The sequence below is a fragment of the Halichoeres trimaculatus genome, unplaced genomic scaffold (genome assembly GCF_033239565.1).
Source record: "Halichoeres trimaculatus isolate MK-OKI-2021-1 unplaced genomic scaffold, fHalTri1.1 fHalTri1_scaffold_1, whole genome shotgun sequence".
Lineage (NCBI taxonomy): Eukaryota > Metazoa > Chordata > Actinopteri > Labriformes > Labridae > Halichoeres > Halichoeres trimaculatus.
Genome location: NW_027437179.1, coordinates 40,280,154 through 40,299,799, shown reverse-complemented (window position 1 = coordinate 40,299,799; position 19,646 = coordinate 40,280,154). Strand labels below are relative to the sequence as shown.

Here is a 19,646-nt window from a genome sequence, read left to right as displayed (position 1 = left end):
ATTGGCACCGACACATCCAGTGTTAAAGGGTTAAACCGTGAACTTCAGCTCAGAGGGAGAAATCCCTGAATCTATTGTAGACCAATCAGAACGCCCCGATCTGAAAACCAGAACCAGATCTTCACCAGATCCTTACAAGACTTAAATGATGAGGTCATCACACGAGGATCTCACTACATAGTGGAAGAGCGGGCCTCAAACACCAAGGTCTGCTTCCACAAGGCTGGCCAATCAGAAGGAAGAGGGTTTGTGGAGCAGGGAGTCTTAAAGGGACGGTGACAGAGGCTGAAACAAGGGTTTTTAAACACCAGGGAGAGAAATGAAGATTTTGTTTTTTAAAGCTGTAGATCAAATACAGATCCTACAGGGGCACCAGAGGGACAGACTAAGGACTGAAAGAACCCCCTCTTTAAAGAGGCGGGGCTGTGAAGTGGTTTTCCTCACTGATGTGTGTCCTGTGTCTGATCCTGCAGGAACCTGAGGGGCCTTCAGTCCTCAGCTCAGGGCAGCACTCGGCCCCCACACAGAAGACCCCCGTGGCCCCAGCAGATCCTCACTGTGCCCCCGTACCCCACCCACCCCCACCCACAGGAGCCCCCTGTGACACGGACATGAGCCAGAACACAGACCCCGGATCCCTGTCCTCAAAGGGACCTGGACTTATGGCTCCGCCCTCCCCCGCCCCTCGCCCTCCCCCACAGACCCCGCCCACCACATCAGACTGCCACTCCTTCCTCCCCCCTCACCCCCATTCAGACTCCCTCACCCCCGCCCCCAGCTTAACGCCCTTCCCCCCTGCGCCCCCCCCTCAGCCCAAGCAGCCCCCCCTGGTGGACGTTCGTATGATCGACTTCGCTCACTCCACCTTCAAAGGTTTCCGCGGAGACACGGCGGTGCACGACGGCCCGGACCAGGGCTACGTGTTCGGACTGGAGAGCCTGGTCCAGATCCTGGAGAGCCTGCGGGACGACAACCTGCAGTAGCTCCACACACACACACTCACACACACACACACACACACACACAGCTTCCTGTGGGTTAGTCCAGGTCGTACAGGCGCTGAAGGTCGTGCTGCAGATTCCTCTGAAACTGGGACAGAAGAAGTAAACAGCTGAAAAGAATCCACAGGATGATGGAGAGCCTTTGCTCTCACACACACACACACACACACACACACACACACACACACACGCTCTTTCTTTGTACATCTATTCTTGTGAGGACCTCTTCTTTCACGATGCATTCCCCGCCCCTGATCCAAAAAACCCTTCGATCTAAAGCCATCAGCATCTTTCAACCTGACCCAAACTCCTCCTCCACCTCAGGGTGTGTCCTTCCTCTCACTCCTTCGCTCAGTTTCCAGATTTTACTGTGTGCGATGATGATACAGAACTCTCCACGACCAGCTCTGCTGCTCCTGTCTCTTTGGTCAGGCCTAAAAATCAAACCAAAGTCTTTACGTCTTTAACACCGCTTAGTTCTCATTTTAGTCTTGACTTGACGAGTTTTAAGGTTTTAAAACGTTTTTTAGAATCTTTTAAAGCTCCCTTCATGAGAAATGTTAAAGATTTCTTTGTGTGAGCCTCAAAGATTGATGGGAAACTAATCAGATCACAACTCATAAACAAATAATTGCTGTAAACTCTGCCCTGGCATCAACAAGAAGTCAAACACACGTCTGAGCGCAGGACGCCTCCGAAAACGTCTAAATCCTCTGAGACCAAAAATCCCGACTCCAAGGTCCTCACAAAGATAGATACATACACACACACACACACTCCCACCGACACACTCTTGTTTCCTGGGAACAGTCATCTCTGACAGCCGGACAGAGCGCCTTCTCTCTGAACGACCAATCAGCTGACTCCCAGGGGCCGCCCACTGAAATCGGCCACTTTACCCCTCCTCCTCTTCCTCCTCTTCTCCTCCTCCTCCTCCTCTTTCTCTACAGAAACCAAACCTGGACAGGTGAACTGACTCTTTCTAGAGTTACCTGGACAACGCACTCAGAAACACATCCAAGCATCTGTTCAAAGCAATAGACGGGAAAAAACCGACGGCGACTCTTTGTTTCCTTCTTCAGCAGAGCGGAGGGCGCCGCGTCGCCCGCAGGGAGAAAAAAAAAGCGCAACAGAGATTTGAATCCTAGACGTAGGCTTTACAGAGAGAGTAGAGATCATTTCTATAACGCTGTCTGTCCCATTTTTCGGGCTTTATTCAAAAACGTTTAGTAGTCGGTGTCCTGTGAAATCATCCTCTGGGTTATCGTGAAACATCGAGAGCATACGTGTCACTGTCCCACAAACTTGGCCTGGTGGTGTTTTTATTACTGTCCACAAGTCCTGGAAAAGACCAAACCAACAAGATCTGATCTGAAAAGAAGTCCAAAGACTCAGCGTGACTCCATCCTGCTGCTGGAAACTCACAGGAGGAGACGCAGATCACTCCGCTGCAGAAAGTAGTCCCTGAAAACGCTCGTTTCCATAAAAACTAACATCACTCCACCTTTGAGGGGAACACTGAAATTACTGAGACTTAAGTTAAAATTTCATCCAAGCAGCTTTATTTATCTTTATTTTGTGTACGGAGGCTCTTACAGGTCATATTTGGAGGCTGTGTCAAGCCCAAAACTTTGTCAGGTGACTTAGATTCAGCCGTTCTAGTCTGTCCGAAATTTTTCAAAGTTACGTTCACATTATTATCTCCTTACTACGACACCTGTCAGTACGTAGGATACGTACGGAGGCCTGTTACTGCCAGGTGAGAATAAAGAAAAAATAGGGGAACTAGCACTTAAAGAAATCAAGAAATTAAATTTGGTAGACTTTTCTTGATGAAAAAATGTGTTAAAAAATGATTTGGACTTTTTATCTTATAGTTTTGACCAAAAATGTCTTAAATTCAATGAAGTATCTCATCATTTTTACTGTTTTATGTCATGATAATGACCGAGTATCTCAAAGTTTTGTCTTTTTTCTTTTTTTCAGGGATAGTCTTTCCTTTTTAAAAGTTATTTTATGAATTCATTTTTGTATTTGTAGAGCTATTTCCCCTTTTTTTTCATCTTTGTTTTTTTTTTCACCTGGTTGAAATGGGCTTCCGTGAGGCAGCAGGTGGGCAAGTTAAGCAACTCACGATTTTACTTTATTTATTTTAATTGATTTAATTTTAATTATTTTTTGCACATTTTTTTTTTTTAAGCTTTTTAAAGACGGGCCAGACATGCAGGAAAGAGGCTGCGGGCTGGTTTGTCACCCTGGCCCCCTGCATGATGGCGAACCACATTAAGCGCGACCTAGACCGCCTTTCCTTTTTTTTTTTTTTTTAGGCAAATTCTTCCAAATTTTAATTTTATTTACAAACGGACTCCCCGCTAGTTCCCCTTTCTTTTTGTCTTTATTTTTTCTCCGCCTGGCAGAAATGGGCTTCCACACAAATCTGAGTTAGCAGGTGAGCAAGTTCAGTTACTCACGGTTCATCCATGTGCTTGATTTTATTTTTAGGGCTTTTTATGCCTTTAATCTGATAGGGGAGAGCAGTGGATTGTGGGAAACAGGGTAAGAGTGACGAATGACGTGGGAAATCAGCCACAGGCTAGACTCGAGCCCGGGCCATCCTGCGTACGGACAAACCTTATGGGGTGCAACCTAGACCGCTAGGCCGTCTGCACTCCGATTTTTGATTTTTTTTAAAAACCTGTCTCAGCACGCTCTCCGTCTGACACCTACCCTGCTGCAGGGTGACAGGGACATGAAATAGAAATATAAAATACAATCAATAATATCCTCGAGTGCCTCATTTGCTTTTAGAGGTCATAAAAAAGCATTAATATTCATTTCAGCCCGTTTAACAGTCAGCCAAAAACTCCTTACAGGAGCTTTAAACTCAAACTGAATGAAAAATAATCCCAAAAATTAAATCATCATTAGACTAAAGCTTCAAGTTGAATCGTTTTCCAAAGTGTTTGTTTATATTAAACTCAGCACAGGCGAAGACAGGAACAGGAAGAGACGTTAAGAGACGTTTTAAGAGGAAAGCTCTTATTTTGTTGGTTTTGGTCTTTTCTGTGGATTTGTTGACATCGTGAGTCTAAAAAAAAATAAAACCAGCCTTATTCTTTACGTTGGGGCTGGGTGGTATGGTTGAATGACAGGAATATTTAATAAGAAGAATATTTTTCTTACATATATTATATTCATATATAAATATATAAATATAAATGTGATTAAATCACAAATATTAAAAATCTGTGCAAAATCACACTAAATCATCAAACTCATGTCCGAGAAACAAACTCCAACGCTCACAGTTTGCAGGAACATGATGTTTCAAAGCGTCATGATTGGTTTTTAAATCTTGGTTTCTTTGCCCAGCCCTGCTTTAAATGTGTCCTGACACACTAAAAACACAGAAACGGCCTCAAAGTCTCAGTTAAAGATGTCAGCATCTGTCTCGTCTGATTGGTCCTGATGAGACAACCGTAGCCAATCACATTCGTCTCCGTTTACCCTGGAGCTCCAGAGGCTGGCTGTGACACAGCGCCGCCCCCTGCTGGACAGCACGAGAATCTCATCATCCCTCAGAGCTGGAATAAGATAGAGCAGATATGAATATTTTATTTTTGGTTTATGGAGGTGATAATTTATTTTTTTATCGTACCTTTGCCCATGTGTGGGTGAATGTTTGTCTTTTATGTGTCTGCCCCCAAAATGTATAAAATGTAAAGAAATTAAGAGACACAATGTGTGAGAAAACACAGTATTATCAGAGCGCACTCAAGTCTGTTCATCCGCAGAGGACGGGAGGTTTTCAGACAGGAAATAATCCACAAATCATTTTTCTTTTAGAGGAACAAACCTGTCAAAAAGTCACAAACAAACTCCACACCATGGTCTTTATAACGAAACACTTCACACATTTATAAACTGATTTTCTGACGACGGTCTCGAACCGAATTAATGCTGATAAAACTCACAGCTGTGCAGGAGCGTGTTTGTAATTTCTCTGAGCATCAACAGACTTGAGTCCGCTCGCTGAGCCCGACACTTGTGCCTGCTGTGGAGTTGTTGCTCAGGTGGGAAGCTCCTCTGAAGGTGTGTGTGTGTGTGTATGTGTGTGTGTTAGCCACCATCTTTAGTCTTTGGTTTGTTTCACTTCACGTTTAAGGAGCTGGGAAAGAAGTGCATGCACATTAACGTCCTCCCCTGTTGGGGTTCAGTCTCCTTCACGGCGTCAAACCTTCCTGTTACAGTCGTCAGAGACGTCCACGTGTCCTCTCAGATCATGATTCTCCGTCATGAGTATTAGCCTCAATGATCGATCAGTTATTTAGCTGCATTTTCTGCATCTGACATCATCCTGACTGTTTGTTAGAACAGTGAAAGTACGTGAGATTAAATCTTTCCAGAAGCTTTTGGGTTCGTGTTTTCATTTCTGACACATCTGCCTTTCCCCTCACAGCAGACTTAGCCCCAAACTTTAAAAATGGATCCATGAAAGTCCTCTCTCTGAAATCAAACGTCTCTTTCTTTAATGTCTCATGAAGACTCCAGGACCCACACAGACCTGACGAGGTGTACCTGTGCACCTGTTCTTACTGCAGCCAAGCAGGTGAGGAGGCTTCAGAGACAGATGGGAACAGGTGTATCACTACACTGTAAATTACATATTATTACAGAGCAGATGTTTTTAAAAAGCTGCAGAGAAGAGGCACAAAGGAGCCATCCAGGTCAGAGTATGAGATACTTTCAGAAACTCACTGAACTCAAAAAAGAGATAAAGTTATAAACACACATAAACAACTGACAAAGTTTAGTAGAGAGAAGAGAGATCTGTGTTTTTCTCCGCTGAAAAAGATGTCTGTGATTAATTTTGTAGTGATGGTGGACGCTGGAGCCTAACTGTCAGACAGAAAAAGGACAGAAGAGCAGAAGAAAGATAAACAAGAGAGAGATAGAGCACGAGCTAAAGGCTAAAAAACCAGCAAAAGACAAATTCATGGGCTACAGGAAAAAACACAGGCAAAAGGCTAAAAAAGGAGCTAATGGCGAAAACATGGATTTAAGGGTAAAACATAAGCTAAAGGCTTAAAGTCAAGCTTAAGGCTAAAACATGAGTTAAAGACTAAAACACCGGCTACAGGCTGAAAACGGGCTACAGGATAAAACACAGGTTTATGGCTAAAACATGGGTAAAGGGTAAATACAGTGAGTTAAAAGTTAAAAGTCGAGCTGAAGAAAAAAAAAATTGAGATAAAGGCTTTAACAAAGACTAAAACATGAGTTAGAGGCTAAAAATCGAGCCAAAGGCTGCAACATGAGCTACAACATGAGCTAAAAGTCAAGCTAACAGATAAAACATAGATTAAAAGCAAAAGCACAGGCTTAAGGCTAAAAAATGAGCAAGGGTTAAACATGAGTCAAAGGGTTAATACATGAGTTAAAGGCTAAAACTTGAGTTTAAGGCTTAAACACAGGCTGGAGGCGTAAACGTGAGTAAGGGTTAAATATGAGTTAAAGGCTTAAAGTCGAGCTAAAGACTAAAACACAGGCTAAAACACAAGCTAGAGTCAAAAACATGGGGTAAAGGCAAAAACACAGGCAAAAGGCTTAAAAAAAAGCTAGTGGCGAAAAACACAAGTTTAGGGGTAAAACATGAGCTAAAGGATAAAAGTTGAGCTTAAGGCTAAAATATGGGTTAAAGACAAAATCACAATCTAAAGGCTAAAACACTAGATTAGGGTTAAAAACAGGCTAATGGCTAAAACATGGGTTAAAGGCTAAAACACAGGCTGAAGGCTAAACTGGGCTAAAGGCTAAAACATGGGCAGGGGTATATACATGAGTTTAAAGCTAAAAGTCGAACAAAAAAAATGTTAAAGGCTCTAAAAAGGCTCAAGGCTAATACATGAGTAAAAGGCTAAAAGTCAAGCTAAAGGCTAAAACAAAGGTTAAAGGCTGAAACACAGGCTTAAGACTTTAACATGAGTTAAAGGCTAAATAACAGGCTAAAGGCTAAAACACTAGCTAATTGCTACTACGCAGGCCAAAGGCTGAAACATGGGTTAAAGGCTTACCACAGGCTAAAGGCTAAAAGTCTAGCCAAAGGCCAAAACATAGGTAAATGACTATAAGTCAAGTGAAAGGCATAAACATAGGTTAAGGGCTAAAACACAGTCTGGAGGCTTAAAATAAGTAAGGGTTTAAGGCTTAAAGTCAGGCTGAAGACTACAACACAGGCTAAAAAACAAGCTAAATGCTTAAACACTAGCTAAAGGCTAAAACACAGGCAAAAGGCTAAAAAAGGAGCTGATGATGAAAACACAAGTTTAGGGGTTAAGCATGAGCTACAGGCTAAAAGTCAAGCTTAAGACTAAAACATGAGTGAAGACTACAACACCAGCTTAAGGCTAAAACGCTAGCTATAGGATAAAAACAGGTTCAAGGCTTAAACACAGGGTAAAGGCTAAAGCATGGGCAGAGGATAAATACATGAGTTAAAAGCTTAAAGTCGAGCTAAAGACAAAAAAAATGCTAAAGGCTTTAAAAAAGGCTCAAGGCTAAAACATGAGTTAAAGGCTAAAAGTCAAGCTAAAGGCTAAAACAAAGGTTAAAGGCTAAAACACAGACTAAAGACTAAAACATGAGTTAAAGGCTAAACAACAGGCTAAAGGCTAAAAAATGGGTTTAAGGGTAAAACATAAGCTTAAGGCTAAAACATGAGTTAATGACTACAACACCAGCTACAGGCTAAAACACCAGCTAAAGGCTAAAACACAGGGTAAAGGCTAAAACATGGGTAAAGGGTAAACACATGAGTTAAAAGCAAAAAGCTAAAAGTCGAGCTATAGACAAAAAAATGAGTTAAAGGCTTTAAAAAGGCTAAAGGCTACAACATAGTTAAAGGCAAAAACATGACTTAGCTTAAAAACAAGCTAATTGTCTAAGCAAGAGTTAAAGGCTAAAACACTAGCTAAAGGCTAAAACACAAGCTTTAGCCAAAAACATGGGGTAAAGGCAGAAACACAGGCAAAAGGCTAAAAAAGGAGCTAATGGCGAAACAAGAGTTTTGGGTTAAACCTGAGCTTAAGTTCAAAAGTCAAGCTTAGGGCTAAAACATGAGTTAAGACTTAAACACAAGCTAAAGGCAAAAACTGGCTAAAGACCTAAACATGGTTTAAAGGGTAAATACATGAGTTAAAAGCAAAAAGTCGAGCTAAAGACAAAAAAATGAGTTAAAGGCTTTAACAAAGGCTAAGGGCTAAAACATGAGTCAATCGCTTAAAGACGGGCTCATAGTCTAAACATGAGTTAAAGGCAAACAGACTAAAGACTTGAAACGAGTTAGAGGCTAAAACACAGGCTAAAGGCTAAAATGAGAACTACGGTACAATTTGACAAAGTTTTCTCGTCACATCTCAAACCGTAGCTCTACCTGTTGATTAATACCTCACCTTGTGTTGTTGAATCAGATAAAAAGTTGTTTTGGAAATAAAACGAGGTCAGATCTTCTTTTTAACTTTACTTTTCTTAGTTCAAGACAAATACATGTTTTGTTAAGAGTCACGTTTTCACCACAAAGTTTTTAATAGAAAATCAAACAAAGAAAGTTCAGTCTGAGTTTTTCTGGAGGACGACAGACTGAGAGGAAGCTGGTTGAAGCGTTCAGCGTGTGTGTGTCATCCCGGCGTGTTGCCCTGCTGGCTGTACAGGTCGTACTCCTTGTACTGGATGTACTCCTTCAGTCTCCCCGGCAGCGGCAGGAAGCTCATGAAGACGGGGGACCTGAGGCGGAGCCGACCCAGACACCGACGGATCCTGAGCCGGCAGAGGTGCTGCAGACAGCGGGCGTTCTCTGAGGAAGACGAGGAGGAAGAGTGTGGTCTCTGTTTGTCACAGCGGGGTGGTGTAAAGAGGGTCTGAGTTTACCTTGAAGCCTGCAGATGTCGGGCCACTGAGGCTGCTCCATCAGCGCCCCCTTCAGCTGGGAGCAGAGCGTCACGTGATCCACGTAGTCCAGCATGACCAGGACCATCTGACCCGAGAGGTGTCTGAGCCACGAGACGGTGATCACCTCACAGAACTGCACTGACACACACACACACACACACACACACACACACACACAGATTGGCCCATGACTGAAGTCCTCCACACACTGCTCACTTCCTGTGTGATCAGCTGATTACCAGAGAGTCTTTGATGACCGTGTTGCTCCAGCCCTCGAAGTCCTCAGGGATGTGAGAGTTGTTCCCGTACGGACAGTCGAAGCATCGGCCCACATCGTATCCAAAGTTACACAGCATCCTGAGGATCACCTGACACACACACACACACACACACACACACACACACATACGACAAGTTAAAACAGGCCTGTCCTTCCATATTTTGATCCTTGACATCTTCATATCTGTTGTTTAAATTTCTCAAAGCCACGCCCCCTGACAGGCCTCCAGAGAGCTGGCCAATCAGAGAGAAGGGGGTTTGTGGAGCGGGGAGCCTTAAAGAGACAGCAGCTGGAACAAAGCCCTGTTTTCATCAAGTGGTCCAGTTTGGATCAGTACGGTTTGGTATGGATTGGATCGGTAAAACCTGATCCTGTTTGCATTTCCACAGCCAACCGAGTCCTTATTGGTAGGTAGCATGTAAGCTAAATGCTAATAGCCGCGTCAGCTATGTAATCGCTTAACACCATAGCAACGTGACACAGTATACCCCGTTAATAAATCCAACAAAGAAAAAAACACGACGCACCTCACACCCGCGCTGAACGAAACTATGTAAAGCTACTACGGGAACACCAGAGGGACAAAATTAAGACAAAAAAAAAACCCATACCCCTCTTTAAGAAGTGGATGTTACCTGGTCTTTGAGGGCGTACTGCAGCGCAGAGGGGAAGTGCGTGGTGTTGACTTTGCAGTAATAGTTGACGTTGGCTCCAAACCTCAGCAGCAGGTTGATCAACTCGTAGTTTCCCAAACGCAGAGCAACCTTAAAGAGACAGTAACAGGATGAGCAGCAGACGCTTCAGTAGTTTCACAACCAGGGTTACGTCTTCTTTAAGAAACACCTGAGAGTTTCAGACTCAGAGAGGAAGTGTTTTTGTTTTATTTTGAGCGTGGAGGATCATCCTCACCTGCAGACACTTGATGGGGTCCTGGTTGGCCATGGCGCCGTTCTCCAGCAGCAGTTTGGCTGACGGCAGGTCGTTGTTGGTGACGGCGAAGAAGAGCGCCGACTTCCTCTCATCGTCGTAGTTTTTACGAACCCAGGGGTCGAGCATGAAGTTGGGGTCATAACCAGCATCCAGCAAAACCTGATGGGAAGAAGAGGAGCGACACGTTGGTGAGGTTTATTCCACAGTCAGAAAACAATTAACTGCTTAAACTTTTTACATTTTACCTCTCAGATATTTTATTACAGTCACAGTTTTCAGGATAAAGCTGCAAAATTCAATCATCAGATTATAATAATAACAATAATATCCTACATTTAACCAGGTAAAAACTCATTGAGATTTAAAACCTGTGTCAAATGCTTTTGTCACGTCTATAAAGAGACTTTCCAAAGAGCCGTTTTTCCTCAGCTCACCTGGATGAAAGTGATTCGGGAGCCGCAAAGTCTACTTTATCTTCACCAAAAAAAAAAGTGTATAATCAGGTGAATAATTATCTAAACGAGAAGTTTTTGTGTTTATTAATTCATACATGTGATTTCTTGGTTTTTTATTTTTATCAATTAATTAATTTAATTTATTTTTTAACAAATTTGCAAATTTAAGAAAAAAAGAAATTTGTAGTGTCATAGATTTTATACATTTTGTAAAATTTGGAAATTGAAAAAAGATTTTAAAAAAAATGTGCAAAATTTCAAAGACATTGATGAAATGTCATAAATTTGCAAAAAGAAAAAAAACTTAATGCAATTTCAAAATTTTGCTTTTGTAAAAAAAAAAAAACGTTCTAAAATTGCAAAAAAGAGGTATTTATTTAAAAAATTCAAAAATTTGCAAAATCTTTAAAAATGTGGAATTCTTTTACTTAATTTGTAAAAATGTCAAAAATTGAAATAATAAAAAAAAAATCCTAAAATAACAAAAAAAAAAAAACCTACAAAAAGAAATTTACAAAAAAATTAAAGCTTTGTTTCAAGAGGTGATGCATTATTAATGCAAATTTTATTTTATGATTTTACTTAGTGTCTGTGTCGTTATCATTAAAATATTAAAAGCCCTTTATTTTAATGATATTTTTAAAGCTACAAGGAGCCACTGCAAAGGCTCCAGAGCCACAGGTTGAAGACCCCTGATCTACTGCCTCTATGATGTCATTCACCACTTAAACAGCAGCGGTTATTGTACTGTGCTGTTTATGAAAACCTGACTGATACTGTAAGAGGAATCCATGTGCAACTAAAAAACTCTTACGCTGTTCAGCAACCAATTTTTCTAAACTTTAGAAAAAACACACAATTTAGAGATCGGTCAATAGCTGTTGACAATGGAAGGATCACCACCTTTAAACAGAGAAGGAACATAGGGAGATTTCCATATTCTCTTATTTTCAGAAAGAGAAAGACTGATTTATTCACTTTAGAAATAATAAATACACACACACACACACACACACACACACACACACACACACACACACACACACACACACACAGACCTTGAGGCAGTGTGTGTGGCCTCCTGCTGCAGCAGCGTGGAGAGGACTCATCCCGCTGTCGTTCACCTCAGACACAGACGTGACAGGAATCAGCAGCTTCAGAGCCCTGTGGACACACACACACACACACACACACACACACACACACACACACACACACACACACACACACACACACACACATACATTTTTAAGTACTGGCTCATAAAATCTGAGGTGATTTTTTAGTTTTAAGCTCCTGTGAGCAGTTTTTAGCCGGTTATGAAATCAAATGAGTATTCATGCTCTGAATGAAAAGCTAACAGGACGTTTAGAGAAGAGATTATTTCTCTGTGGTTATTTTCTTTCCTGTACCCTCTGCTGCACGTTGCTGCTGAAAAAACAAACATTTAAATTTCCATAGTCAAAAAAATTAGATTAAATTGAATTAGAATTAGAATCAAAAGACAAAAGGCAGCTCAAGATCACCACCTACAAAAGTTAGACGTAAACGTTCTTAAACTAGCATGAAATCCTCATGAATGTCCTTAAATTTGCTGAAATGACGAAGTCATGGAATAAGATTCTCCTGCTCAAAGCTCCGCCCCCAACAGGCCTCCAGAGGGCTAGCCAATCAGAGGCAGCAGGATTTCCTTAAAAAATAAAATGTCACTTTTACAGGAATAACCCTGCTCTCTCATCTCCTCTGGACCTCTTTACATGTGTGTCAGTGTCTGTGTCTGCCTCAAACCCTTTCCTCTGCCTGGATGTTGATGTTTTGTTGTATCAAGGCGTTCCTGGATAGAAAGTAAGGGTGGTTACATCAGCCAATCACAGCATGCCCAGTGTGCAAGTGACTTTGTGTGTTGATTAGCGAGTGGAGGAAGCTAATCAGTGCAGCTACGCTAGCGGACGTAGCACAGCACAGAGGAAGAAAAACAAAGTGAAACAAAACGGCAAACAGATAAAGCTTTTTCCTTAGCTCTCACTCGCTTTCAGAAACTTGGAGAGCAGCACTGAAAGAAGAGCCACGTGAGGTAGCTTCCTGCTAACCAGGTATGTGTCAAATACCTGTAATTAGCTAGTGCTAACATGCTAACGCAGGTGCACAGCTCTTGGGTCTCTCATGTAGAAACATGATGCTACAGGTGGTTGCTGGGCAAGTGAGTGTGTTCATGTAGCCACTGTTGGAAGCAGTGGGTGTGTGCTGCCGCTGGCACTGAGCCAAGGAGGAGGAGCCCAGTTTTGATGTTATGTTCACTAAAAACTAACAAAAAACTCCTGTTGACCCTACTTTTAGAGGCTAAAATAATACCTCCTTGCTGAAAAAAAAAACACTTTCACAAAAGGAAGAGATACCACTTTGTCCACAGGGGGCGCTAAAGTCAACCCAATCAAAAAGTTTCCTGAATCAAACAAATATTGATGCTTTTAGATTTTAAAAAATGGGGTCACAAAGGAGAACTGTGGCGCTCAATCCTGACCTTTGCCGTCCCTAAGTGACACGGATCAGAACCTAAAGAGGAGGATCAGGATCTGAATCTTACGGCAGGTGTCCTCTGTGGGCCACTCTGTGGATCGGCATGTGTCCCGTGTGTCTGGCCACGTTGGCGTCGGCTCCGTACTCCAGCAGCAGGCTGATGACTGCAGGATCTCCTGACGCTGACGCCTCGAACAGGATGGAGGCCTCGTCCTGGGCCTGAGAGTGGACGTCAGCACCTGAGGGGGGACAGGGGAGACAGATATCTCTTTAGTTTATCACACAGCTGGATTTTACTAGATACAGCCCCCCCTCCCTCCCTTCATGCTCTCACCTCTCTTCAGCAGAGTCTGCACCACCTCCAGGTGCCCCCCCTGAGCAGCCAGGGCCAGCGGCGTGAGGCCGTAGTTGCTGCGATGGTCGACGGTGGCTCCAGCCTCCAGCAGCAGCTTCACCAGCTCCATGTTCCCCAGACGAGAGGCCTCGTGGAGCGCACGCCGGCCGTGGCAGCCCTCCTGGTTCACCCTGGAGCCGCTGTGGAGGAGCAGCCGGACCAGGTCAGCTCGCTCTGAGCGCACGGCTGCAGACAGACGGAGGTTTAACACCATGGAGGAGAGTTTGTTAGAAAGATCAAACTTAACCTGGATGAGCTGCTCACAACTTTCAAGTTTCTGATTTTGCATCAAAACCTGAACCCAGGGGCTCACAGAACTGGTTCTTCATACCTGTAAACAGAGGTGAGTCCTGCTCCTGGTCCTGGCAGTTTGGATCAGCTCCGTGCTGCAGGAGGAAGGAGGCGTTTTCCATCAGGCCTCGTTCCACAGCCTGGAAGAGAGGAGTCTGCCCACAGAGAGACCGAGACCTCACCGAGTCTGGACCTGAAGCTGCAGGAAACAACACCTCACTGCTCTCTCCTCTGACCTGTGGTCATGTGACCGTAAAGATCTGCACAGACTCAGTGTAAAAACCTCTGAACGTGAGCTCCAGGACGGTTTGGTTGCTCTGAGCTGCAGCTTCGTGGAGAGGAGTCCATCCTCTGCTGTCCGTCTGTGAAAACCCGTCCCTCTGTTTGAGACTCAGGTCCTTCAGCAGCTTCTCCTTACCTGCAGAGAGAAAATGGACACGATAAATGATCCACATGTAGAGTGGTGCCGTCATAAGGAGATTTAGGACATTTTCTCTTGAAAAAGGAAGAGAGAAAAGGACGGAGTGACCCCGTAAAGAAAACTGAAATGGAGAATCATAGATGTAGAAACACCTGAGACAGAAATAAAGATATTTCTGAAAGCTCTCATGTCTCATCACATTTAGTTCAGTCTTGTCTCTTTTTTAAAAATCTCTGCCTGTTTTATTTTGTAGTAACGTTTCTCTTCCCATTTAAGAAAACTGCACTTCCTGTCCTCACCTTTGTGATTGTGGTCCACGCCTTTTACCAAGTCTATCAGTCGTCTGTGTCTCCCTCTGTCCTGTGTCTGTTTGTCTCGTCTTTTTAAGTTTTCTTGAAGCCGTACTTTGAGTTACAGGAAGTCAGTAAGACTTCTCCTCTATTATTTTTATTGTTATTATTAATTTTGTAATTTTTATTATTATTATTATTATTATTATGATGATGATGATGATTATTATTATTATTATTATTATGATGATGATGATTATTATTATTATTATTATTATTATTATTATTATTATTATTATTATGATTATTATTATTATTATGATGATGATGATGATGATGATTATTATTATTATTATTATTATTATTATTATTATTATTATTATTATTATGATGATGATGATGATGATGATTATTATTATTATTATTATTATTATTATTATTATTATTATTATTATTATTATTATTATTATTATCATAAATAATGAAATATTATTTTATTATTTTCTTTTATTATCATAATAATAATATGAAAATAATAAAATAAAACTAATTTACGTTCTGATTCCTTTCTATCTATTTTTTATGTTGTTTTTATTTTTATTTTTTATTTTTCAATATTTTTATGTCAAATTATTTCTTGGTGCCTTGTCATTTACCTTTTTTTTGTTTGTTTGTTTCTGATACATGTACCTCTCTAATATATGTAAACTTATTTCATATATATTTTTCTATGTTAGTCAGGAATATATATATATTTCATTATTTCAGAAAAAGGGAAAAAAAGGTTTTGAAAAGGAATATTATAAAATTTTGTCACTTGATGCTCATTTTGTTATTGTTAGATGTCCTGTCTATAAAGTTAGCCAAGTTGGCAGTCGTCTTTTTGTCTGTTGGTTAAAAGTTTTGACTCATTCAGCCTCATATTATACTGGCAGGACTGGAGAATAATTTTGGTAAAGACTGTAGATTTTTGTCTTTTATTTAACTGTGGTTAATGTTGCTGCTCTTACCGCCTGTAACACATGGAAAGTTGAGGAGGCGCAGCCCATTGGTGCGTCAGAGCGCCACACTTTGACCAATACCATTGAGCGCCACTGCCGTCTGATTCACTAAAATGTTATCAAAAACTAAAGGATCAAAAATTCTTTACAAACTTTTGAAATTTTAGGCACACCCTAAACTGAAATCATGGCTCGTGCCATTTTTCTACTCCTGTCTCAGGTGTAGTCCCCCTCACTGAAATGTGCACTTACTGACCTTTTGTTATAAGCTTTGCTGTCCAAAGAAAATCAATAAAAAGATTAAAAAAGAAAGAATTCTCAAAGTCAGTTTTTAATCTGGTGTGCTGTGATTCCTGGTTCTTATTTTAACTTCAATAAAGACGATTTCTGCTCCTTCATCAAGCTGTGCACCTGGGTCCTTTAAAGCAGCGATCTCCAACCAAAGAAACTTTCCAACGATGTTTGTTTTTGGTCCATTTTGCTAGCTTATGGGTTTGGCGTCAAGAATGAGTCATAGACAGGTTTGACAGAGAAAATCAGGTCATTTTTCAGAACAAAACATCATTCAGAATCAGACAATAAATCAAACTGAAATAATGGAAGTTGAGTATTTTTTATGTGCGGCCCTGTACCAACTGACCCATGGACCGGTACCAGTCCACGGACCAGGGGTTGGGAACCACTGCTTTTAAGAGATTTTTGTCAAATGCCAATAATCTGATCACTGAATCCACTGAACCACAAACCACAAATTCAGACAATGTGCCGTAAAATTAAAGAATAACTCAGGGAGTCTAAAAATGATGTACACTCACATTTAAATCCTCATTTAGAGGAAGAACGAAGAAAAGAAAACAGGTCATAATAAACCACCTCTTCCTCACCTTGTCTGATGGCCGTGAAGATCCTGCTGCTGTCTGCAGACTCTGCAGAGCTGAGGAGACCAGAAACTGAGTCAGAGCAGGAAGTGGTTCAGTATAGATAAACTGTTTTTCTTCTTTTTCTTAAATTTTAAACTTTCCAGAGTTGATCTTTGGATAAAAAGTGATATTTTCTGAAAGCCGTCTCTCTGTGGAGAAACCTCCTTGTCCTTTTTTTCTGACCTCTTTCTGTCTCGGGCCGTCTTGTCTCTGTGAGTCTCCTTCTGTTTGTTTCCCTCCTGCAGACTCTGCTCGATCATGTACTGAGTGGCTGCATCTTCATCTTCATCCTCCTCAGGTATGAATCCGTCAAACTCCATCACCTCCTCATGAAAAGACCAGACCCTGCTTAAAAAAGGGAAACTTGGAAAACAGAGGCCAAACTTCAAACTTCATCTTGTTTTATGAAGATTATTTTTCATAAAGTGACATTTATTTTATTTGGAAATTGGGAAACATGCGACTTCATTCAAGTAACTCCACAGAAAAATATAATTTTTGAAGTGGTTTCTCAGATTTTTAAGGTCTGTAGTCTCCAAAAGTTGCTCCATAACTTTTGGTATCCTGCATTGGATGAGCAAAATCAAATGTGCTGCTTACACATCTTTTCAAATATACCTGTGTTTACCTGTGAGGATGGTTTAGCTTATAACTATAAAACTCCAGATCTGACTTTTGAAGACACTGAACATCAATCATCTCTCCTTCATGTTGGCTCCTGGCTGTCTTTTCCTTTTTTCAGACATGTTTGCATTTTTTTTTATTTAACAATGTGTTTATTGAGTTTTTTTGACATTTGCATTGTAAAACATTTTGACCCATCCTTAACTTGATAAGAATGAATAAATAAATAAAATTAAATAATAATAAAATTAAAAAGGACAATAATAAAGATCAGTACAGAAAATACAAATATAAATTAATTTATATAAAACATAAAAGTATAATATTTAAACAATATTGTAAACATTTACACTTCGAGAGTACATGGTCAAAGGAACATTTCCATCTGTAGAGAAATCAGCAATGTATATCATTTCTCCTTATCCTCCTCGAGCAAACTAGACAAGTCATTGTCCCTAAGATATTGAATAAAAGGCTCCCAAATGCTGTGAAACAGATCTTGTTTATCTTTCAGAGTGTAAGTGATTTTTTCCAAGGGCAGAAACACAAACATTTCATGAAACCAACGTTTAATTCTAGGCCTCTCACTGTTTTTCCAATTCAGTGCTATTTGATTTTTGGCTTGTAAAAGACAAATATCCATGAAAATTATTTCCTTTCTTTGTATATTTTGTTTTTTGGGGTAGATTCCTAGTATGAAGAGCTCAGGATCCAGTACTGCTTGGAAAGATAAAAACTGCTGTATTACCTTCTGAACCTGTAACCAGAATACCCTGATTTTGGGGCATTTCCAAATACAGTGGAAAATGTTCCTTTATTTTCTCTCCATTTAAAGCATAAATCTGGAATAGCAGGATTAAATTTGTTCAGCATTTCTGGTGTGACATATACCCTCATCAACAACTTAAACTGAAGAAGTTTTTTTTTTTCCCATTCCTCAAGTGCTATGTCCTCCTGAAAATCCTTACTCCATGCTTTCAGTTTGCCTTCCGATGACTCCAATGACTTATCAATAAGCGAGGTGTATATGTCAGAAATAACACCTTTTTGAAAAGGGTTCTTAATTAAGACTTACACCTTTGTCAGCCCACATTTTATGTCCACCATCAGACATGCCTGGTGGAAAAAAAATGGTTGCCCCAAATTGGATGTTTGCATTTTTCAATCCATGTTATAATTTCTGTGTATTTTATTTAAAATGTGACAAACTGTTTCTAAAGTATCTGAGGAGAGCCGACACTGAGCTGAGACACGTCTGTCAGATCAGCAGCTCCTGGCAAGTTCAGATATCAAAACAAGACCCTCATCAAACTGAAAGGCTAAGAGACAAAAACTCTGAGGAAGTTACTCTGAAAAGTTTCCTGTATCTCTTAATGAACATCAAACAGAGGGGCAGACAGGACGTGTCAACACATTTGTTGTTACCTGAGATCTGACTCGTTGTTTTGGATCACTCTCTCTGATCTCTTGTTGATTTGAGGATCAGAAATCTGTCGCCGTCTGAAACCAGATCTTCAGGATCCAGATACACTCTCACGGTCCAAGCAGAGTCAGAGGATCCTCGAGAACATCAGTCCATGAGTAAAAATCAAAGTTTTACAGTAACTCACTCCTCAGAGTTCGTACTGCAGAGAGCAAACACCGAGGACGAGGAGAGAGGAGCAGAGATCTGGTTCATGTTACTATATTTAACCCGTCAGTTTATGGACTGGACTGAACAGCAGCCAGTGAGTGTGACACTGCAGGACGGGACCGTTAGGCTTCATAACTCATCAAGCAATGAGAGACTTCTTTTACATAATCATTTTTACAATTTCATCTTCCAAACACTTGAATTTCTCTCAAAGAATTGAGAAAGTACGTTCTTTATTTTATTCTATTCCAATAGCAGCTTTTTTTTAATACAGATCTTGCTTTAAAGTTTGTTTCTGATGCTCTTTCATATACTGAAAACTCCATGATTTAAGGAAGAGGAAGGATCTGGATCTAAAATAAAATCTGTTTCAAATTTATCTTGCCGGCTGATTTTACAGTTTATATTCTTACAGTTCAGTGTCTGTGTGAGTTTTAGGCCAATTTATCCAACAAAACTTGAGTTGGGAATATAAAATATCTCAACTCAACTTTATTCATAGAGCACTTTAAAAACATCCATAGCTGAAATAAAGTGCTGTACATAAAAGAGGGTCCAGGAATAAATGAGTAAATAAAACAAATAAATCAATGAAACAAAGGTGCAGGCACTAAAGCAGGGGTCTGCAACCTTTACTTTCCAAAGAGCCGTTCTGCCTCAGCTCACCTGGATGAAAGTCATTCGGGAGCCACAAAATCTACTCTATCCTTAGATTAAGACATAAAAGAAAAGTGTTTAATCTAGTAAATAATTATCTAAATGAGAAGTTTTTGTGTAGATGTGATTAATAAATTTGAAATTAAGAAAAAAAAAAAAAGAAATTTATAAGGTCATAGATTTTATAAATTTGCAAAGTTCATGAAATTTCAATAAGTTGGAAATAAAAAAAATGTACAAAATAAAAAAAATGTAATTAAAAAATGTGAAATATTTCAAAAAATT

General features: G+C 40.6%; 2 protein-coding genes across 3 annotated transcripts in view; one reads left to right on the top strand and one right to left on the bottom strand.

Annotated features, from left to right (window-relative positions):
* Window positions 1-5,401, top strand: part of ip6k1 (inositol hexakisphosphate kinase 1) — a 44,328-nt gene extending 38,927 nt beyond the window's left edge. For both annotated transcript variants that reach the window (XM_074675451.1, XM_074675460.1), the window contains exon 9: window positions 474-5,401. In XM_074675451.1, coding sequence (XP_074531552.1) covers window positions 474-983 — 510 coding nt within the window. In that variant the 3' untranslated portion in view covers window positions 984-5,401. The remainder of the gene's footprint in view (window positions 1-473) is intronic.
* A 3,276-nt stretch (window positions 5,402-8,677) lies between these two features.
* On the bottom strand, window positions 8,678-18,582 carry asb14a (ankyrin repeat and SOCS box containing 14a). Its single transcript, XM_074677213.1, has 13 exons — window positions 18,497-18,582; window positions 16,631-16,795; window positions 16,412-16,461; window positions 14,099-14,233; window positions 13,856-14,014; window positions 13,465-13,710; window positions 13,198-13,369; window positions 11,672-11,777; window positions 10,138-10,317; window positions 9,864-9,992; window positions 9,188-9,316; window positions 8,928-9,081; window positions 8,678-8,853 (listed from the first exon to the last, which is right to left on the bottom strand). The coding sequence occupies exons 2-13, from the start codon at window positions 16,765-16,767 to the stop codon at window positions 8,678-8,680; spliced, it is 1,773 nt and encodes a 590-aa protein (XP_074533314.1). The 5' UTR covers window positions 16,768-16,795; window positions 18,497-18,582.
* Window positions 18,583-19,646: the final 1,064 nt, after the last annotated feature.